At 47.5% G+C, this 14,589-nt stretch overlaps 1 protein-coding gene across 1 annotated transcript in view; it reads right to left on the bottom strand.

The window, feature by feature from the left end:
* LOC149326817 (trypsin alpha-like) overlaps positions 1–12,975 on the bottom strand; it is a 29,996-nt gene extending 17,021 nt beyond the window's left edge. The window contains exons 1-5 of the mRNA XM_089564682.1: positions 12,954–12,975; positions 11,696–11,787; positions 7,672–7,699; positions 5,100–5,173; positions 76–188 (exon numbers count right to left, since the gene is read on the bottom strand). Coding sequence (XP_089420808.1) covers positions 76–188; positions 5,100–5,173; positions 7,672–7,699; positions 11,696–11,787; positions 12,954–12,975 — 329 coding nt within the window. The remainder of the gene's footprint in view (positions 1–75; positions 189–5,099; positions 5,174–7,671; positions 7,700–11,695; positions 11,788–12,953) is intronic.
* Between the last annotated feature and the right edge of the window lie 1,614 nt (positions 12,976–14,589).

The following is a 14,589-nucleotide window of genomic DNA, read 5'->3' on the forward strand; positions in this document are numbered from 1 at the left end:
AAAATCAGCCTTTGCAATGGTTCTGCCCCGTTAGATGTTTTTCGCATGCGCTGTTTTCAAGACGCGATGACTTACGGGTACTGCAGGCAATGAGCGGCAGTTAGCACGACGTTCCGGGTTATTATGCTGCCGCCGCAAGTGATGACGCTGCCCTGGGTTCCTTGGGCATGAATGGCTTGCAAGAACACCTGTGCAAAACGGGCAAAAAGGTGCAAGGCTTCTCGTCGGCTAAACGGCACTACGATCGAACTCGTTCAATAATACGCGACACTGATTAAGCCTGGCAAGGTGCCCACCCAAAAAAGATAGGGCTAAAAGTTATTTCCTGTCACCGCATATTTATATCACCCTTTGCGACGATTGTCCGCTGTTCCAAGTGGCGCAAGTTGCTTTTAGACTGAATGCAGCTATATTTTTTTACAAGCAGAATAATCTAAGAGCACTTGCTGCTGGGCTAGTTGGTTTTTGTTCATATTTGAATAGGTTTCAGGCCCAAAAAAACGACAAGACACATAGGAAGGTAACAGGACGATGCCGCTTTGTCGTGTTACCTTCCTATGTGTCTTGTCTGTTTTTTGCGCCTGAAACCTATTCAAATATGAAGCAGAATAAGCACTCCAGTTACTTGTTCGCAATTAAAGAAAAAGAAATCCAGGAAACTCCTGGGCCCTCTCACAAACATCAAATTTAGCATTGCACTGGCATGCATTTGTCTCGATGCACCGTCTATCAATGAAAGGACAAGGACTCTTCCCGGTAAGGAGGTAACTATTGAAGCGAACGGTAAATGCAGAGAGTGCTAAAACCTTTGTAAGAGGACGACTTGCCCTCGTGTAGTACAAAAGTGCTTACACATATACACAGACACGTAGCAAGGTTTTAACGTACTTAAACCGATTGGACATAGTAAAGCATGTATTTAGCCTGTTTTTGCTCATGGTTTTGCTGGGTAATCAGTACTGTCTGGCGACGATATTAGACTAATGTTAAGCTCTGGCTCTGATGGAGGTTTTACTCATCTTATTGCAGCTGCGCTGGTATCGCCAGCGCGCTGTTGACGAATATGAAGCTTGGAACACCACCTCGCTTACGCAGAAGAGAACACATTCGGCAACCGACCAGGACAGAAGCACCGACGACTCGCTCCGCCTGCTGACTAGCCGCTGTTACCGGGCCGGGCCCAGATGCTGATAACCTTCCACATCTGGTGACTCCGGACGACATCCTAGGCGCAAGCAGCGCCGCATTCACCGGCTTCACGCTCCTGCTGGTCTTGCGATCCGCATGGACTTGCCGCTGCACGCCCGCTGTCCGCGACTACCTCTTTCGGCCGCTTCCATTCCACCAGGGCCTGACTTCCTGACAGAACCCGACGCACGTACGCACCTCCCACCGCATCCGGTGAGCTCCTCCAGCCATACCAGGCTCCTTCCTTCATCGGCTGCCTGTGTTCTATTACACTGACTCAGTTGTGGCAGACGCTGCTCCATTCGCACGCCAACCACGTGTCCAGCCAGCTTCTGCGCTATGAGCACAACAACCGCGAACTCCTACCCACTCTCCTGGCAAAACTTTGGTTGCCGCCTCCTGGCCCAAACATTTACGCAGACTTCAAGAAGTGCCTGGCGGCGTACTTTGGCTTGGAACTCCCTCCCTGCGCTCCTGTTCCGGGCTCAGAGGCTGCGGCGCCACTCAACTCAACACCTCTGACCGAACTTCTTATCAGACGTGCTTCTTCGGCTTTTCTTCCGCTAGCTTGTGCGCCGGAGCCGCTCCTCACCATCGCCATCAGAAATAGCCCACGGTTCGGTAAGCACCGCGCGAGGACGCGTCGGTGTTTTGCCAACCTTCTCAACCATCTGCCTCCTCCTACGCCGCGGTCTACCAAGCTTGCTCGACTTGCCCCTTCAATCGTCTCCTCTACTAGTGCCTTCGCGAATGCTCCACGCGCCATCCGCCACCGCGTCTACTCAAACTTTTCCGTTTCACCACTTATCTCCGAATACCTTGGCGCCGATCATGCCGTTGGCGGGCACCAGAGCCCTACCTATGCCAGGAGTGCTGCGTCCACCCCCAGTTCAACCAACTCTGTTGTGAATTCAGGTGCACAGGCCCTTTGAGAACTCGACACCCAGCGCGCTTATTCCCTCGGACCGACATCCGCCTTCCCGGCGCTTAAACACCTGAGCGGCAGCATTCGCGTAGTTATTTTATGCGAAGCATATTGCTAGAGCTACCACTCACGCCGGCGGCGTGGGACCCCTAGACGTCACACCACGTGAAACCGTGACGTCACACCACGTGACACCGTGACGTAACACCACGTTACGACGTGACGTCACACCACGTGACACCGTGACGTCACACCACGTGACATCGGATGAGAGAGGCGGCCTCCACCTCGCGCCGTCGCCGTGGGACCCCTAGCCGTCACGCCACGTGACACCGTCGTACAGACGCCGGAATGTCCTCGAGCGGCATTCCCGCGCATTTCGAACGCGCGTTCACACTCGGTGTAGGTGAAAAGCTCGCTCCACCGGGCAGGCAGACGCGGCTTCCGTGGCAATCCAGGCGCTCACCCAACGCGCGTCTCGGGGTTAGTCGGCGTTCCGCTGTAGCCATGCCGTTGGCTTCCCCCACGACGAAGGCTTCTAGTGGTTGTATTAAAATGACCAAGTATTCAACCAAGGAAAGCCATGTATTACCAAGCCTAGCCACCAATATGCTTCGCATCTGACTAGGCTTAACCTTAGCTAAGCCTCAGCCATAATTTTTATTTATTTGAGGCGCTGAGTGTGCCACACGGCATAAAACGTGATGTTAGGGATGAACGGCATAGTACGTTACAAAAAAGCATGAAGGCCGGTTGCGTGTAAAAAGTCACATAAGCTTCGGGCGTAAATGTTTTTCGTTAGCCACACGAGCAAATTGGAGCCAATGCTAGAAGACAGGCCTGCCTCTTGAAGAACACGAGCGCGCACCAGCGAAGTTCCTGGGCATGTCCACAGTAGGTAGTGGACATTGGCGTCGGAAGCGGGTGCTTCGCAGTGAGGGCATTTTTGCGGCACAGGAATCTTGTCACTTTGCCACTGGTTGCGAACTGCAGGCGTAAGGGCCACTCCGACCCGCAGGCGCCTCAGAGAGACCTCCTGCACCCGTGATGGGTTGGGGGGAAGGCTGTAGGTACACGGGGGAATAACAACACGTGTACTCTGCTTAAGAGTAGCTTCGCGCAGTTCCGCACACTGGCCTCCTGCAAGTCCAGACGCTTCCACGTTGTCGTTCGGGTTCTGCCTCTCGTGGCCTGCGCTCTGTTCCTTAGTCCATCTCAACTCCACCTCTTTTACCTGCAACCTCCGCACAACAGCATATTTCCTGTCTCCTAACACCCTCTGCCCGAGCAGTGATTCTTTCCGCGCACCATTTTCCGCCTTACCAGTGCGCCCTTCGCCACTGCATATTGGGTCCCTACATTCTGATTTCTTCCTACTGCCCCAAGACCATTGCTTGGCCACCGGCCTTCTGCCCTGTCCGCCTTCCCGAGGCCTGAACGCACAGCCAGCATCCCCACCCCGATCTCCGACTCTCGCCTTTCCCTGGAAATGTTGTGCTCCCTCTGAGGGGCTTGTACGACACTATCTTCGTTTTATTTTTCTTTATCGTGCATCGCTCTAGGGAGAGTACCTGCAGCGGCGCTGGTATCGCTAGCGGCGCTGATCACGAGGATGAAGCTTGGGGCGCGACGTCGCTCGCGCAGGAGGGAGCACATTCGGCAGCCGGCCAGCCCAGCAGCGTCGACGGACCGCTCCACCAGCTCACTAGCCGCGCCTACTGGGCTTCCGTAAATAAATATGGAACGCCTTTTCCGTGATCCTTTCGCGCGGCAGATGCATGTTAATGAAGAGACAATGCGCCATGCATAGCGCGAGAGTGTTGCAGTTTAATACCAGGGGTGATCGGCTGCGGCATGGTGCTCTCATGCAGGTCCAAGGGAAGCTAATCTTTTCGCGCCGCCGCAGGTTCCAAATCCAGTCAAGGCAATATTTATTTCCTTTATGCACCCTTCAAATCAGGAACGCCCCAGGATTCTAGGTTGGGTTTGACCTTGCGAAGTAGTGCTTCGCACTAAAATAATGCAGGAGCTCTGGCCTGACTGCGTTTTCCAGTGTCGCTATAACCGCTGACGCTTAACGCTGACCGACACCTTCGGTTAGGTAGTCCCAAACCCTCGGAACGTACAGACAGCACTCAAGATATATAGCACAAATTTATACACATATATCGGTCTTATAACAAAACAAAATCACTTCTCTGGCTTACGTTAGCACAGCAGCTGCGTAAGTTCCTGGTATGGTTGTTTTAAAACCTTTTATAATTCATTCTGCCACCCACCTGGCGAAGACGCGCCAACAAACAGCCCGAAACTCACGCATTGCATTCGAGCGAAAACATGTTGCACTTGGCTGCCATACATAAAACGGCCAATAAAGCTTTTGACTTACTCCAAATATTATCATTAAATTCAGTTTCTACTAATTGCTAATGCGAATCTACAGTGCGGCGCGAGAGTAAGGTCTTCACCTTTCATTTAATTTTAAAACTTGCAGTTTAGTGACCGAGTCACCGCTTGAAGTGAGTGTCCACCCTGAGGGCCACGAAATGGCATTGTATTTCAGCAAGCAGAAGCAGTGAATATAACTCCCAGTAGATCTGATTTAGGTAAGATATTTACAGCGTTTGCATATTCCGACTACTGCGTAATATGCAGATCAGAACATAGTTAAGTTAGACGCAAGCGTCTACGCCCTACCGTCTGTGTGGGAAATTCCTCGCTGTTACTTTCGCCCTTCACCCCTAACTCCTTTCTATAATAAGGCTGCCAGTGAGACCATTTATTTCCGTACTGGAACCAAACCTATTCTTCTCCTCAGAGCCGTTCGAACATGAGTGTAGTTAGAAGCAAGGTGCGAATAGAAGGCTTTTCCTTTCAATGAGTTTACTGTGCACACCGTCTGAGAACTTTGCGAATTTACTATGTCCTTTTGTACAAGATAAAATGTGGTGCTTTAGAAGCACAGACTGCTGCACCAGTCACTTACAATCCACGGAGCGTCAAGCTTCGTTATTGGTGTACCACCAGCAATTCTTCGTCTGGGTGCGACCCGACCACAGCCTGAAAATGGAGGCAAAAAACGCTTGTCTTTGCAAATTAAATTTTTCTTTGAATGGCCAAGAGTCATATAGAAGACAGGGACAATGATAAACCCTGGACGTTCCTAGCCAGTTAGCATATTAGGATTGAAAAAGCTCTAGCGCGTCATTTTATCAAGATCTACCTGCTCAGCTATCCTGATGACGTCACTTGTTTCATCTTTCCGCGCAAGAATCTTTTGTTAGCCGGGATTAGGTGCTCATTGACATAGACAGATCCTCCTTCCGAGTAGCCAAGGTCCTTGTTCGCAATCGTCTGCTTCTTAGAAAAGCATGTAGCTTATCTCGCCTTAAAAACCGGACAACAATCTTGAATTCATTCGAGTTCCTTGTGGGAACGCTGTGGCATGTGTCAATATCAGAAGTGGTGAATGGCTCATCCATGAATTCAGAAATATTTTGCTACTACATCGACAGGTTCCTCCTCAGGTGCGACACCCGTTAGCTCCAGATTATTAATTCTACCGTACTGTTCTAGTTCAATTCGTAGTGTCAGCCTGTGCTTTTCTGTCCTCAAACTTTCGTTGCACTTTATCAACTCGCCTATCCTTTTGCGAAGGGCTTTGTTCCGAGCCGATAGCACGAGTTTCATCGCATGTGTCGCTACAAAACTTCACGCTTTCTTTTACGCTGCGAATCTCCGCCCTAATCTCACGGTTCAAGTCATCAATGACCTTAGGAATTTCTTTTGACATGTTGCTACAGTTGGAAACAGAAAAAGGATCATCCACGCCCTCGTCATTTTGCCCTTTAGTGTGAACTTAGTGCTCGTCGACGATCTCTCTTTGCCACAGACCACAGCTAACTTAACTACCTCTATATGTGAGCAAATACAGTTTTGCTTAAGAAATGTCTGTCGCACACGCCGTCTCACTACTCAAAATATAGAAACCACATGTAATCTTCTTTTCTTTAAAATATAATATTTTTAAAACACCTTGTTCACACACACCGAGTAGAGCTGTTTCTGCAGCTCCAATGGTGCAAACGCCACATGTGGGAGGCTTGAGGACGGTGGCGGTGGATGATGCATTGTGTGGGCGCAGCACAACATATCATGTACGCGATTAGTCTCTAACTGCTAAAATTACAAAGAAACGCATTTGTGAGGACATAAGCTAGGAAAAATAAATACAAGGCGTGATGAGCAATCAATTTTTTTCAATTACTCACATGAAAATGAGAGAGCGGTTTTATTTATAGCATAACGTTGTTAAAAATCTTTCCTCTCACTCTCAGAATCCTCTATCACAATTTCCCCGCCGCGGTGAATCAGTGGTTACGGCGGTCGGCTGCTGACCCGAAAGGCGCGGGTTCCATCCCGGCTGCGGCGGCCGAATTTAGATAAAGGTGAAATTCTAGAGAACCGTGTGCTGTGCGATGTCAGTGCACGTTAAAGAACCCCAGGTGGTCGCGATTTCCGGAGCCCTCCACTTCGGCGTCCCTCGTAGCCTGAGTTGTTTTCGGACGTTAAACCCCAATGAACCAATCTTTCACTATTGTACTATCTCAAGCGTTCATAGCCGCTACAGGCCAAGACACCCTTCTGAATATGACTCGTCAAACCGCATGAATATGCGACTATGGGTTAAATGCTTTTGAAAATTGGTTGTCATTCTTTCAGCTTGCAGGAAGACTTAGCCGGCAGAGTAAAATGTAATTGTGCAGTGCAAGTTTTTTTGTTTATGTAGCTCAACAGTTGCGTCAGGTTCTGCGTAAATATATTCATGCACTCTGAGACCACCTCACATTTTCAGCGGTTCTTCGATGGCGGAATTCACAATCTGTTTTAACGCAATTTACGTAGAAATATAGAAGATTGAGCACAAATAGCCGGTAACTAATTCGGAAATGCGGAAATAATGCTCTCTTCTTCGTGTCTGAACAGGATTTCCCTCGCCATTAAACACCATGATTCTTTAATTTTTTTGTCATAAGGCTTTGTACCCATCTCGTTAATGCGTTCTACCGTTAAGCGCTCTGGCTGAAGAATTTGAAGGCTATCAGCAGAACAATCTATTTAACTCAATGGAGTGTTCTCTTTCAATTTCTTTCGTTCGTTAATTTTTTTTCACCGCGGTGGTGTTACCTATCCACTCAGCACCCCTTAGAGCCGCCGCCGCGGTAGTTGTATTTCACTGAGCTATAGGCAATTTAAAACTTTTAGGACAATTAACAATGCGTGCCGCCCGCGAGCGATGAGGCTTCACAGCTTCTTTAAAGGTTTATGATATTTGATAAATTTGTCATGCGAGAAAACTGTGTTGTCGCAATCATTCTAGTTCGAGATTTGTAGGAAAACAATTTTACTGTTTCTCATTTCAGCGACAGTGATAAGAGAACTAAAGAGAAATTTTATGTTATATTAGTACTCAGGAGTACAAGAAAGTTGTAAGAGGCCATCATAAATACCAACATATGAGCTCGTCAGCGATGCCGGAAGCGAGGTAGACCACTCACCTTCAGGGTTAATTTCGCTGTCGATGGGCTGAAAAATGATTCAGTTTCAACAGTTCAGTGCAAAAAAAAAAACTCAGGGAAACTGAAGGTGAAATAAATCGAAACAAAAATGTACTCTACGCGGAAACGTTATCTTCGATGCACCACTACGAGTATTTAGGTAAACGCGAGAAACTGGAAATTAGTAAGGAAATCCTCGACTTCATGCCTCTTTTAATCTCCCAAATAACACCTGTACTGCTGCGTCATGCCTGGAACGATATTCTTCAGAGCAAGCAAAAATGCAAATGTTTGAAAGAAACGATGAAAACAATCGAAAAACAAGACGGGCAGCTCGCGTCGATGGCTCATTCGGCTTGTTAATGCGACATAGCTAAGCGATACAACGTGGGAGAAGAGGCACAGTGCCGTTTCTCCCGTGATGTCTCTCTTCGCTAACTCCCACCGCCCACAGAGTCATTTTTAGTATGCTAGCACTAATTGCCTAGTCAGCAAAAAACCCTGGCCTAGCTGCGTGAGAATCCTTGATTTCGCTCAAAGAATCTCGAGTGAACTTGAGTGAAGAGCACAGCGCCAGCTGCAGCCAACGAGCGGAAGCTCGAGTAAGCTCGGAGGAGAGTCGCACCAGCTGCAGCCGAGTACAGAGAGGTTGTGGCGGAAATTCAAGCGAAGGTATAGAAAAACACACTCCTACACTCCAATGTGAGCAAATGCCGTACTGGTTAAGGAAATCAAGTGTGGAATTCATACTGCCGACAATGTTAAATGATTTCTGCAAGAATGAAAACATAGATATATAACCTATTTCACTGAAAAACTTACGAAAGAAATTTATATAGAACAAGAATGCCAACATGCTTTTCTTATTCTTTAAACCCTTTTTTTTGCCTTTACTTTTGCTTTCATATTTATACCTGCTGTTTTTCGGCCATCTTAGACGCAAGTCTAAATTTGTACACATTTCTATATGTTATGTGAACAATTCATTACTTGTGTGTCTTATCTATTGATGTACGCACATCTTGGACTGGTGTATGTTTCACTGTAGCTTAGTAGTTTGCTTTACACGGTCTTTTCTTTTTCTGCGCTGCAGCAGTAGCTGCAGATTGTATTTTTTTAAATACGCATGTAGTATTTGTGTTCTTTCATTTTTTCCATGTGCTGCCCCTGTTTGCCATGTATTGCGGGTACTGGCCCAGTCAAGCCTTCATCAGGCTTTTTGCCTGTACTTCAAACATCCTTGAGATGTTGAATAAAGATTCTATTGTATTCCTCGACTATGCTAAACCCTTCGACCGCGTTCCACACTGCTGTTTAATATCAAAACTCTCACCCTTTCGCCTCGAATTCTTTAACAATTTCTTGGATAAGAAACTTTTTATCATTTTTAAACAATTAACTTTTTTTGATAACCATTCATCCCCTTCAGTTGATGTAACATCAGGCGTGCCGCAAGGTCGTCTAATAGGCCTGTTACTGTTTTTGATTTGCATCAATGACCTACCGTTAGGCATTACATCGACACTCAGATTATTTGCTGAAGATGGCGTTATTTGTCGCAAAATCCACTCTGTTAATGATCACATCGCCCTTCAAGAAGATCTACACCACATTAATAACTGGTGCGCATCACGGCAAATGTCCTTTAACACTGACAAATGCCATTTCATGGCATTTAGCTTTAAACGATCTTATTATCTTTTCACTTGCTCGCTTAACCACAATCCCGTCACTCTTTCGTCTCATACAAGTATCTTGGAGTCTACTTTTTACCTAATCTCCCATGGCAACCCAAATAGAGAAAATTATTGCCAAAGCTAACCGACCGCACATTAGGTTATTTAAAACGTAACCTCAGAGGCCCATCTTCTTCTACATGGCAGCTCGCTCATGATGTAACAACAGCGAAAAGGAACGCGAGGGACGGAAAGGGAACGACGGAGAAAAGCGCTTATACTCGCAACACGCAATTCATACAAGTCACTTTCAAAACACAAAAACATAAACCAAGCCCTTCATGGAAGCCCAAGAGGGAAAAAAGGAATTGTAAGCAGCAGGCGCCACTCATCGCTATGGAAGAGTCAGCTCAGCAAAAACCATTTGTTATCGAAAAGGATGTCAATGCAATGCGGAGGCTGAGAAATCGCTTTCATAGTCTGCCATGGTAACAGAGGGCTCGCTGATACACAGATTCTAACATTTCCTAGTATGGTATGCCTCGATTATGTCGCGTACGCGCTGATAGCGATGTCTGTTGATCTGCGACGTCTGATGAGCTTGCATATCAAACAACTGTCTGCCCTCAATTTGAATACGCGTCTTCCATTTGGTCAGCGCAACAACAATACTGGATTCATTCACTAGGGCGCGTACGAAACCGTGCCGCTCGATTGATCGCTGCATTGCAGCACAAGTAACATTATGGCGTCGCTGTTCCTACATTACAGTACAAATAACATTAAGTCTTCGTTATTCCTTCCATCCTTAGAATCCCGCAGAACAATAGCACTTACCTGCCTCTTCCATAAAATTGTTTACAGGCATCATTCCTTCCCACTACCTCTTACACAACCGGCCTGCACATCTCACCAATTGCATAATCACCTCAGTTTTAAACGCCCCTCGGGAAGGACCACAGAATTCAACTCATCAGCCCTGCCCCGTGGAATCATTTATTAGTATATTATTCCAGACAACATTGTTCACGTATAAGGTTATGTCATTTTGAAAGAAAAAACAACGAGCATTTTGTTCTGAAGTGTGTTCTGAAGTGTATTCTTCAATTTAGTTCTATTTTCTGGTTGGTTGCTAAATGCTGTGTAACGATGTTAAAATAACCATCTTCTATTTGCTTCTGTTTCTCACCCCAGTTGTGTTAACCCTCTCACATAATACGGCACTCATAATTCGTAGTTTAGTTGAATAAATAAATAAATAAATAAATAAATAAATAAATAAATAAAGGATACTCGACACCACACCATGCCCATGGCTTTCTTTTCGCGTAATTGTAACAGCCGCTGAAACTTGCCGCTCCGAGTAAAACGGATAGCATCGATAGAACTTTCTCGAGAATATGCTTCATTGTGTGTGCCGCTTTGTCTCGTGCTCCTTGGAACACGCAGCCGCCGCGGTGGCTGAGTGGTTATGGTGCTCGGCTGCTGACCCGAAAGACGCAGGTTCGACCCTGGACGCGGTGGTCACATTTCGATGAAGGAAAAATGCTAGAGGCCCGCGTACTATGCGAGGTCAGTGCACGTTAAATAGAACCACAGGTGATCGAAATTTCCGGAGTCCTTCACTGCGGCGTCCCCCCCCCCCCCCCCCCCCATAGCCTGAACCACTTTTGGATGTTAAACCCACATAAACCTAAACCTTGAGAACACCGATTGAAAGTATTAATTGAAGTGGTCCTCGAGCCTACCAGCCTACCATGGATGCATCGTCAAGCCTTCCGAAATCTTTAACTTCTACTCGAGCAACACGTTCCGCAAAAGTATTTTCACAAGTGAGCAAATCTAGGCAGATAATTTTATGATTCCATATGCCATTCAGTCACGTATGTTGCTATAGTTGGTTTTGCATTTTTGAAAAAGACACGGCGCTACATGTACACGCAGAAAAATACGAGGAGACGAAGGACAGGCGCCAAATTCCAGCTGTTTATTCCGAAAGTGAAGCATACGTACTCATAGAATCTAGCTGCGCCTACTTTCATGCTTGCTCTGCCTTATCGTTGCTGTCACTTATCTCCACGCATTCTCCTGTGTGGACAGAAAGCCAAACCCTGCCGTGTACAAGTTTTTTGCAGCATGGCTTGTGCGTAGCACACTAGAGTGGATTTTGGGCTTGTTGATACATAATTCCAATACACTGTAGCGCAGCAAAAGACGAGGACACAAGAGACGAGAGACGAACACCACGAGTGCATAGGGCTGCTTTTTTCTTTATGTCAAAGCCTTCTAACAAAACTATCGCTTGCTTGCTCTTGGATTTGAGGAGGGGAAGATGCGTGGGGGCGAACCTGCAGGGCGAAGCGCCAGGCATCGGGCAGGGACACCCGCTTCTCCTGTTGGGTTGTGTAACTGATGTAGAGGCGGGTCAGAAGGCGGCTACCTGCACATGTTTTGCTTAACCGCAAGTTTGATTGTTGAGATGAGCCTCGCGAAGCTCCCCAAAGTGTTCGTCACCCCCAGGCCGAGGAGACGTTGGCTGGATGTTGCAATGGTGAGGTCGAGAGCTCTGTTATAGATTTGTTGGAGAATCACTTCGACAGCGTTCTCATCACATTCGAGCAGGTGGAGGTACGGTGCCGAATACAGGATTTGGCTGGTTACGAATGCATTGGCCAGCCGCAGGGTGTGTTTGCATCTCAAGCCCTCCCCCCCCCGTTTGATACCCGGCGGACCGTACGGCCCACCTGATCCCCCACCTTGCACAGCTTCTTCAGCGTGGTGTCAATCTCGCGGTTCCTTTGTATGTAGAGTCCCAATAGTCTGATTTTTTCGGGTTCAGGTTTCTGGCCAATAAGAAGGGAGAGGGGGCAATTTTGGCTGCGCACTTTGGATTGGGACGTATGTACACGAAATCCGATTAGCTCAGGGAGCACTCAAGGCCGCAGCGGCGTGCATAATCGTCCACAATAGACGCCGCTTGCTGCAGGTAGGCCTCGATTTCTCCAACCGATCCGTGTGTTGCCCAGATGGTGATGTCGTTCTTGTACACGGCATGCTGCACACTGGGGACCTCACCCAGTAGAGTAGGGAGCTTTATCTTGGCGAGATTGAAGAGAAGAGGCGATAGGACTTCGCCGTGTGGAGTCCCTCACGTACCAAGCTGATACTGGCCATGTTCACTGTTTTGGAGTCGGATATATGATTGCCGATCTGTGAGGAATCGCTTCACGTACTGGAATGTGTTGCACACACAGTCCACTTGGGACAGGTGAGAGAGGATGATATCATGTGTCACAATGCCGAAAGCACCCCTCATGTCCAATGCGAAGACTACCTTGTCGTCGCTAGGGTGCTCGACAGGATCAAGAATCTCTCTATGAAGTTGCAGCAGCACATCTTGTGCGGACCGGTGTGAATGGAACCGGTACATGGTGTCTGCAAGGGCGTTGTGCGTTTCTAGGTAGCTTGACAGTGCCATGGACTCCATCAACTTCACCACACAAGAAGTGAGAGATATGGGCCGGAGGTTGTCGGTGTTGAGAGGTTTGCCTGGTTTGGGTATGAATGTGAGGAGAGCCGTCTTCCAATCCACTGGGATAAGCGTACCTCCCTCGTCCATGGAGCGCATTTCCGGTTGTGGTCACGGAGATCAGGCCACACCCCATGCCTAGTTATGCAATTCTATCCACAGGCGGAGTTTTTTTTTATTTAAATGCAGTGAAGAATTGCTCGGCGCCTGATTTCGAACTCCGGTCCTCTTGCACGCGAGGCAGATGCTCTACATCTACGCCATCGCTGCATCCTAGAAATTACCCTGCTAAAAAAGGGGCGAGTTCGTGCGGCAACATGCCCAGCTTTGCAGGACATTCAGCAACTAGCGTTATCTGGTTGGTGCTAGTAGCGAACACCGCGTAACTGAATGAGGAAGGTTGGGACTTTTGAGAAAACTGCAGTCCCGAGGAAATCTGAGCGCTCATGGTGATTATCCTGGTCGACTCTTCCTCCTCACTGCCAATGTGACCGATGATTTTTTCCCTGCCCTCATACCAACTATTCCTGCCAGTCTGGGAAACCTAGCGCTAGCGGACAGCGGAAGGGAAGCAAGTAGGATACAGGGAATGTTCCCCAAGAAACTTACCCAGCAATACACATTCCTGACAGGCACTGAAAATCAATAGGAGCTCACGAACATTCCTAACTCCTGCGATCATTTTCACTGCTCAGGGCCACGCAGCACGTCGTGGCAGCCGTGCAAGCTTCAAGAGTTTGAGCAGGTTTCCTGGGCTAGAATAGCGCAATCCTGAATGTGTAGCAAAGGAGAAACGAAAAAGAGGAGGCCAAAGAAAAGCAGCGCCAACGTGAAAGAACCAATAGGAATAGAGCGCTACAACGTCGCTTAGAGCAGACATGGAGGCAAGATGCTCGAATTCATTGCAGGTATTTCAGCACCCCCACTGTAACGTCAATGCGGACACGCTGTTCAAGCAAAAGTTTTTTGATGTTTCCTTCCACGTCCTCTTGATGCTTATAATGGTTCGTAGCTCTCCAGTAATGTGCAGGTTGTTACGAAGAGACATGGGAGAGGCCTTTGCCCTGCAATGGGCGTAGTCAAGCTGACGATGATGATGTTATGGACGAGAAACTCAATGAGTTTTAAATAGCTACCGAGAACACTACGAACTTCAACATACTGTGTTGTGCATGCTCTCATGTTAACATCAAGAAGAACGTACCTATTATTTCAACTGCATATGCAATTTAATACCTAACAGTTGCACTCCACTGCATTTCTGTATCAGCAGCCTGCAACCGAGCAAAAGCCCGCATTTTTTACGCAGAGGCAGATTTTGTCCAACATTTCGTGCCATCAACTGAAGTTAATACTACACGCACGTATATCATGAGGAAAAAGCCCTTCACTCCACCAAAAAACTCCCCGCACAAGTTTTCACCCGTCTGCTAAAATGTAGGAACTTGTAAGTAGAAGGTGAGATTTTGATGTTTGCTGGGATGGCAGTTCTCGTAGCTTGTGCAAAGCAGGGATAATACGACCGCATTTGGAGAAAAATTTGTGCTCTGGTTGGCGTAAATAGTTTGATGAAGAGGACGATGATAAAAATAAAAAGCATTTAGCGCCTGCTGACATACCTTGAAGCCTCCATAACCAAAAATGAACGGAAAACCTTGGCACAGCTTCAAGCAACACGCCCACATACATTAGCAGTGACGTGTCATTGCTGCT

The sequence above is a fragment of the Amblyomma mixtum genome, chromosome 10 (genome assembly GCF_055824585.1).
Source record: "Amblyomma mixtum isolate Tamu chromosome 10, ASM5582458v1, whole genome shotgun sequence".
In the NCBI taxonomy this organism is placed as follows: domain Eukaryota; kingdom Metazoa; phylum Arthropoda; class Arachnida; order Ixodida; family Ixodidae; genus Amblyomma; species Amblyomma mixtum.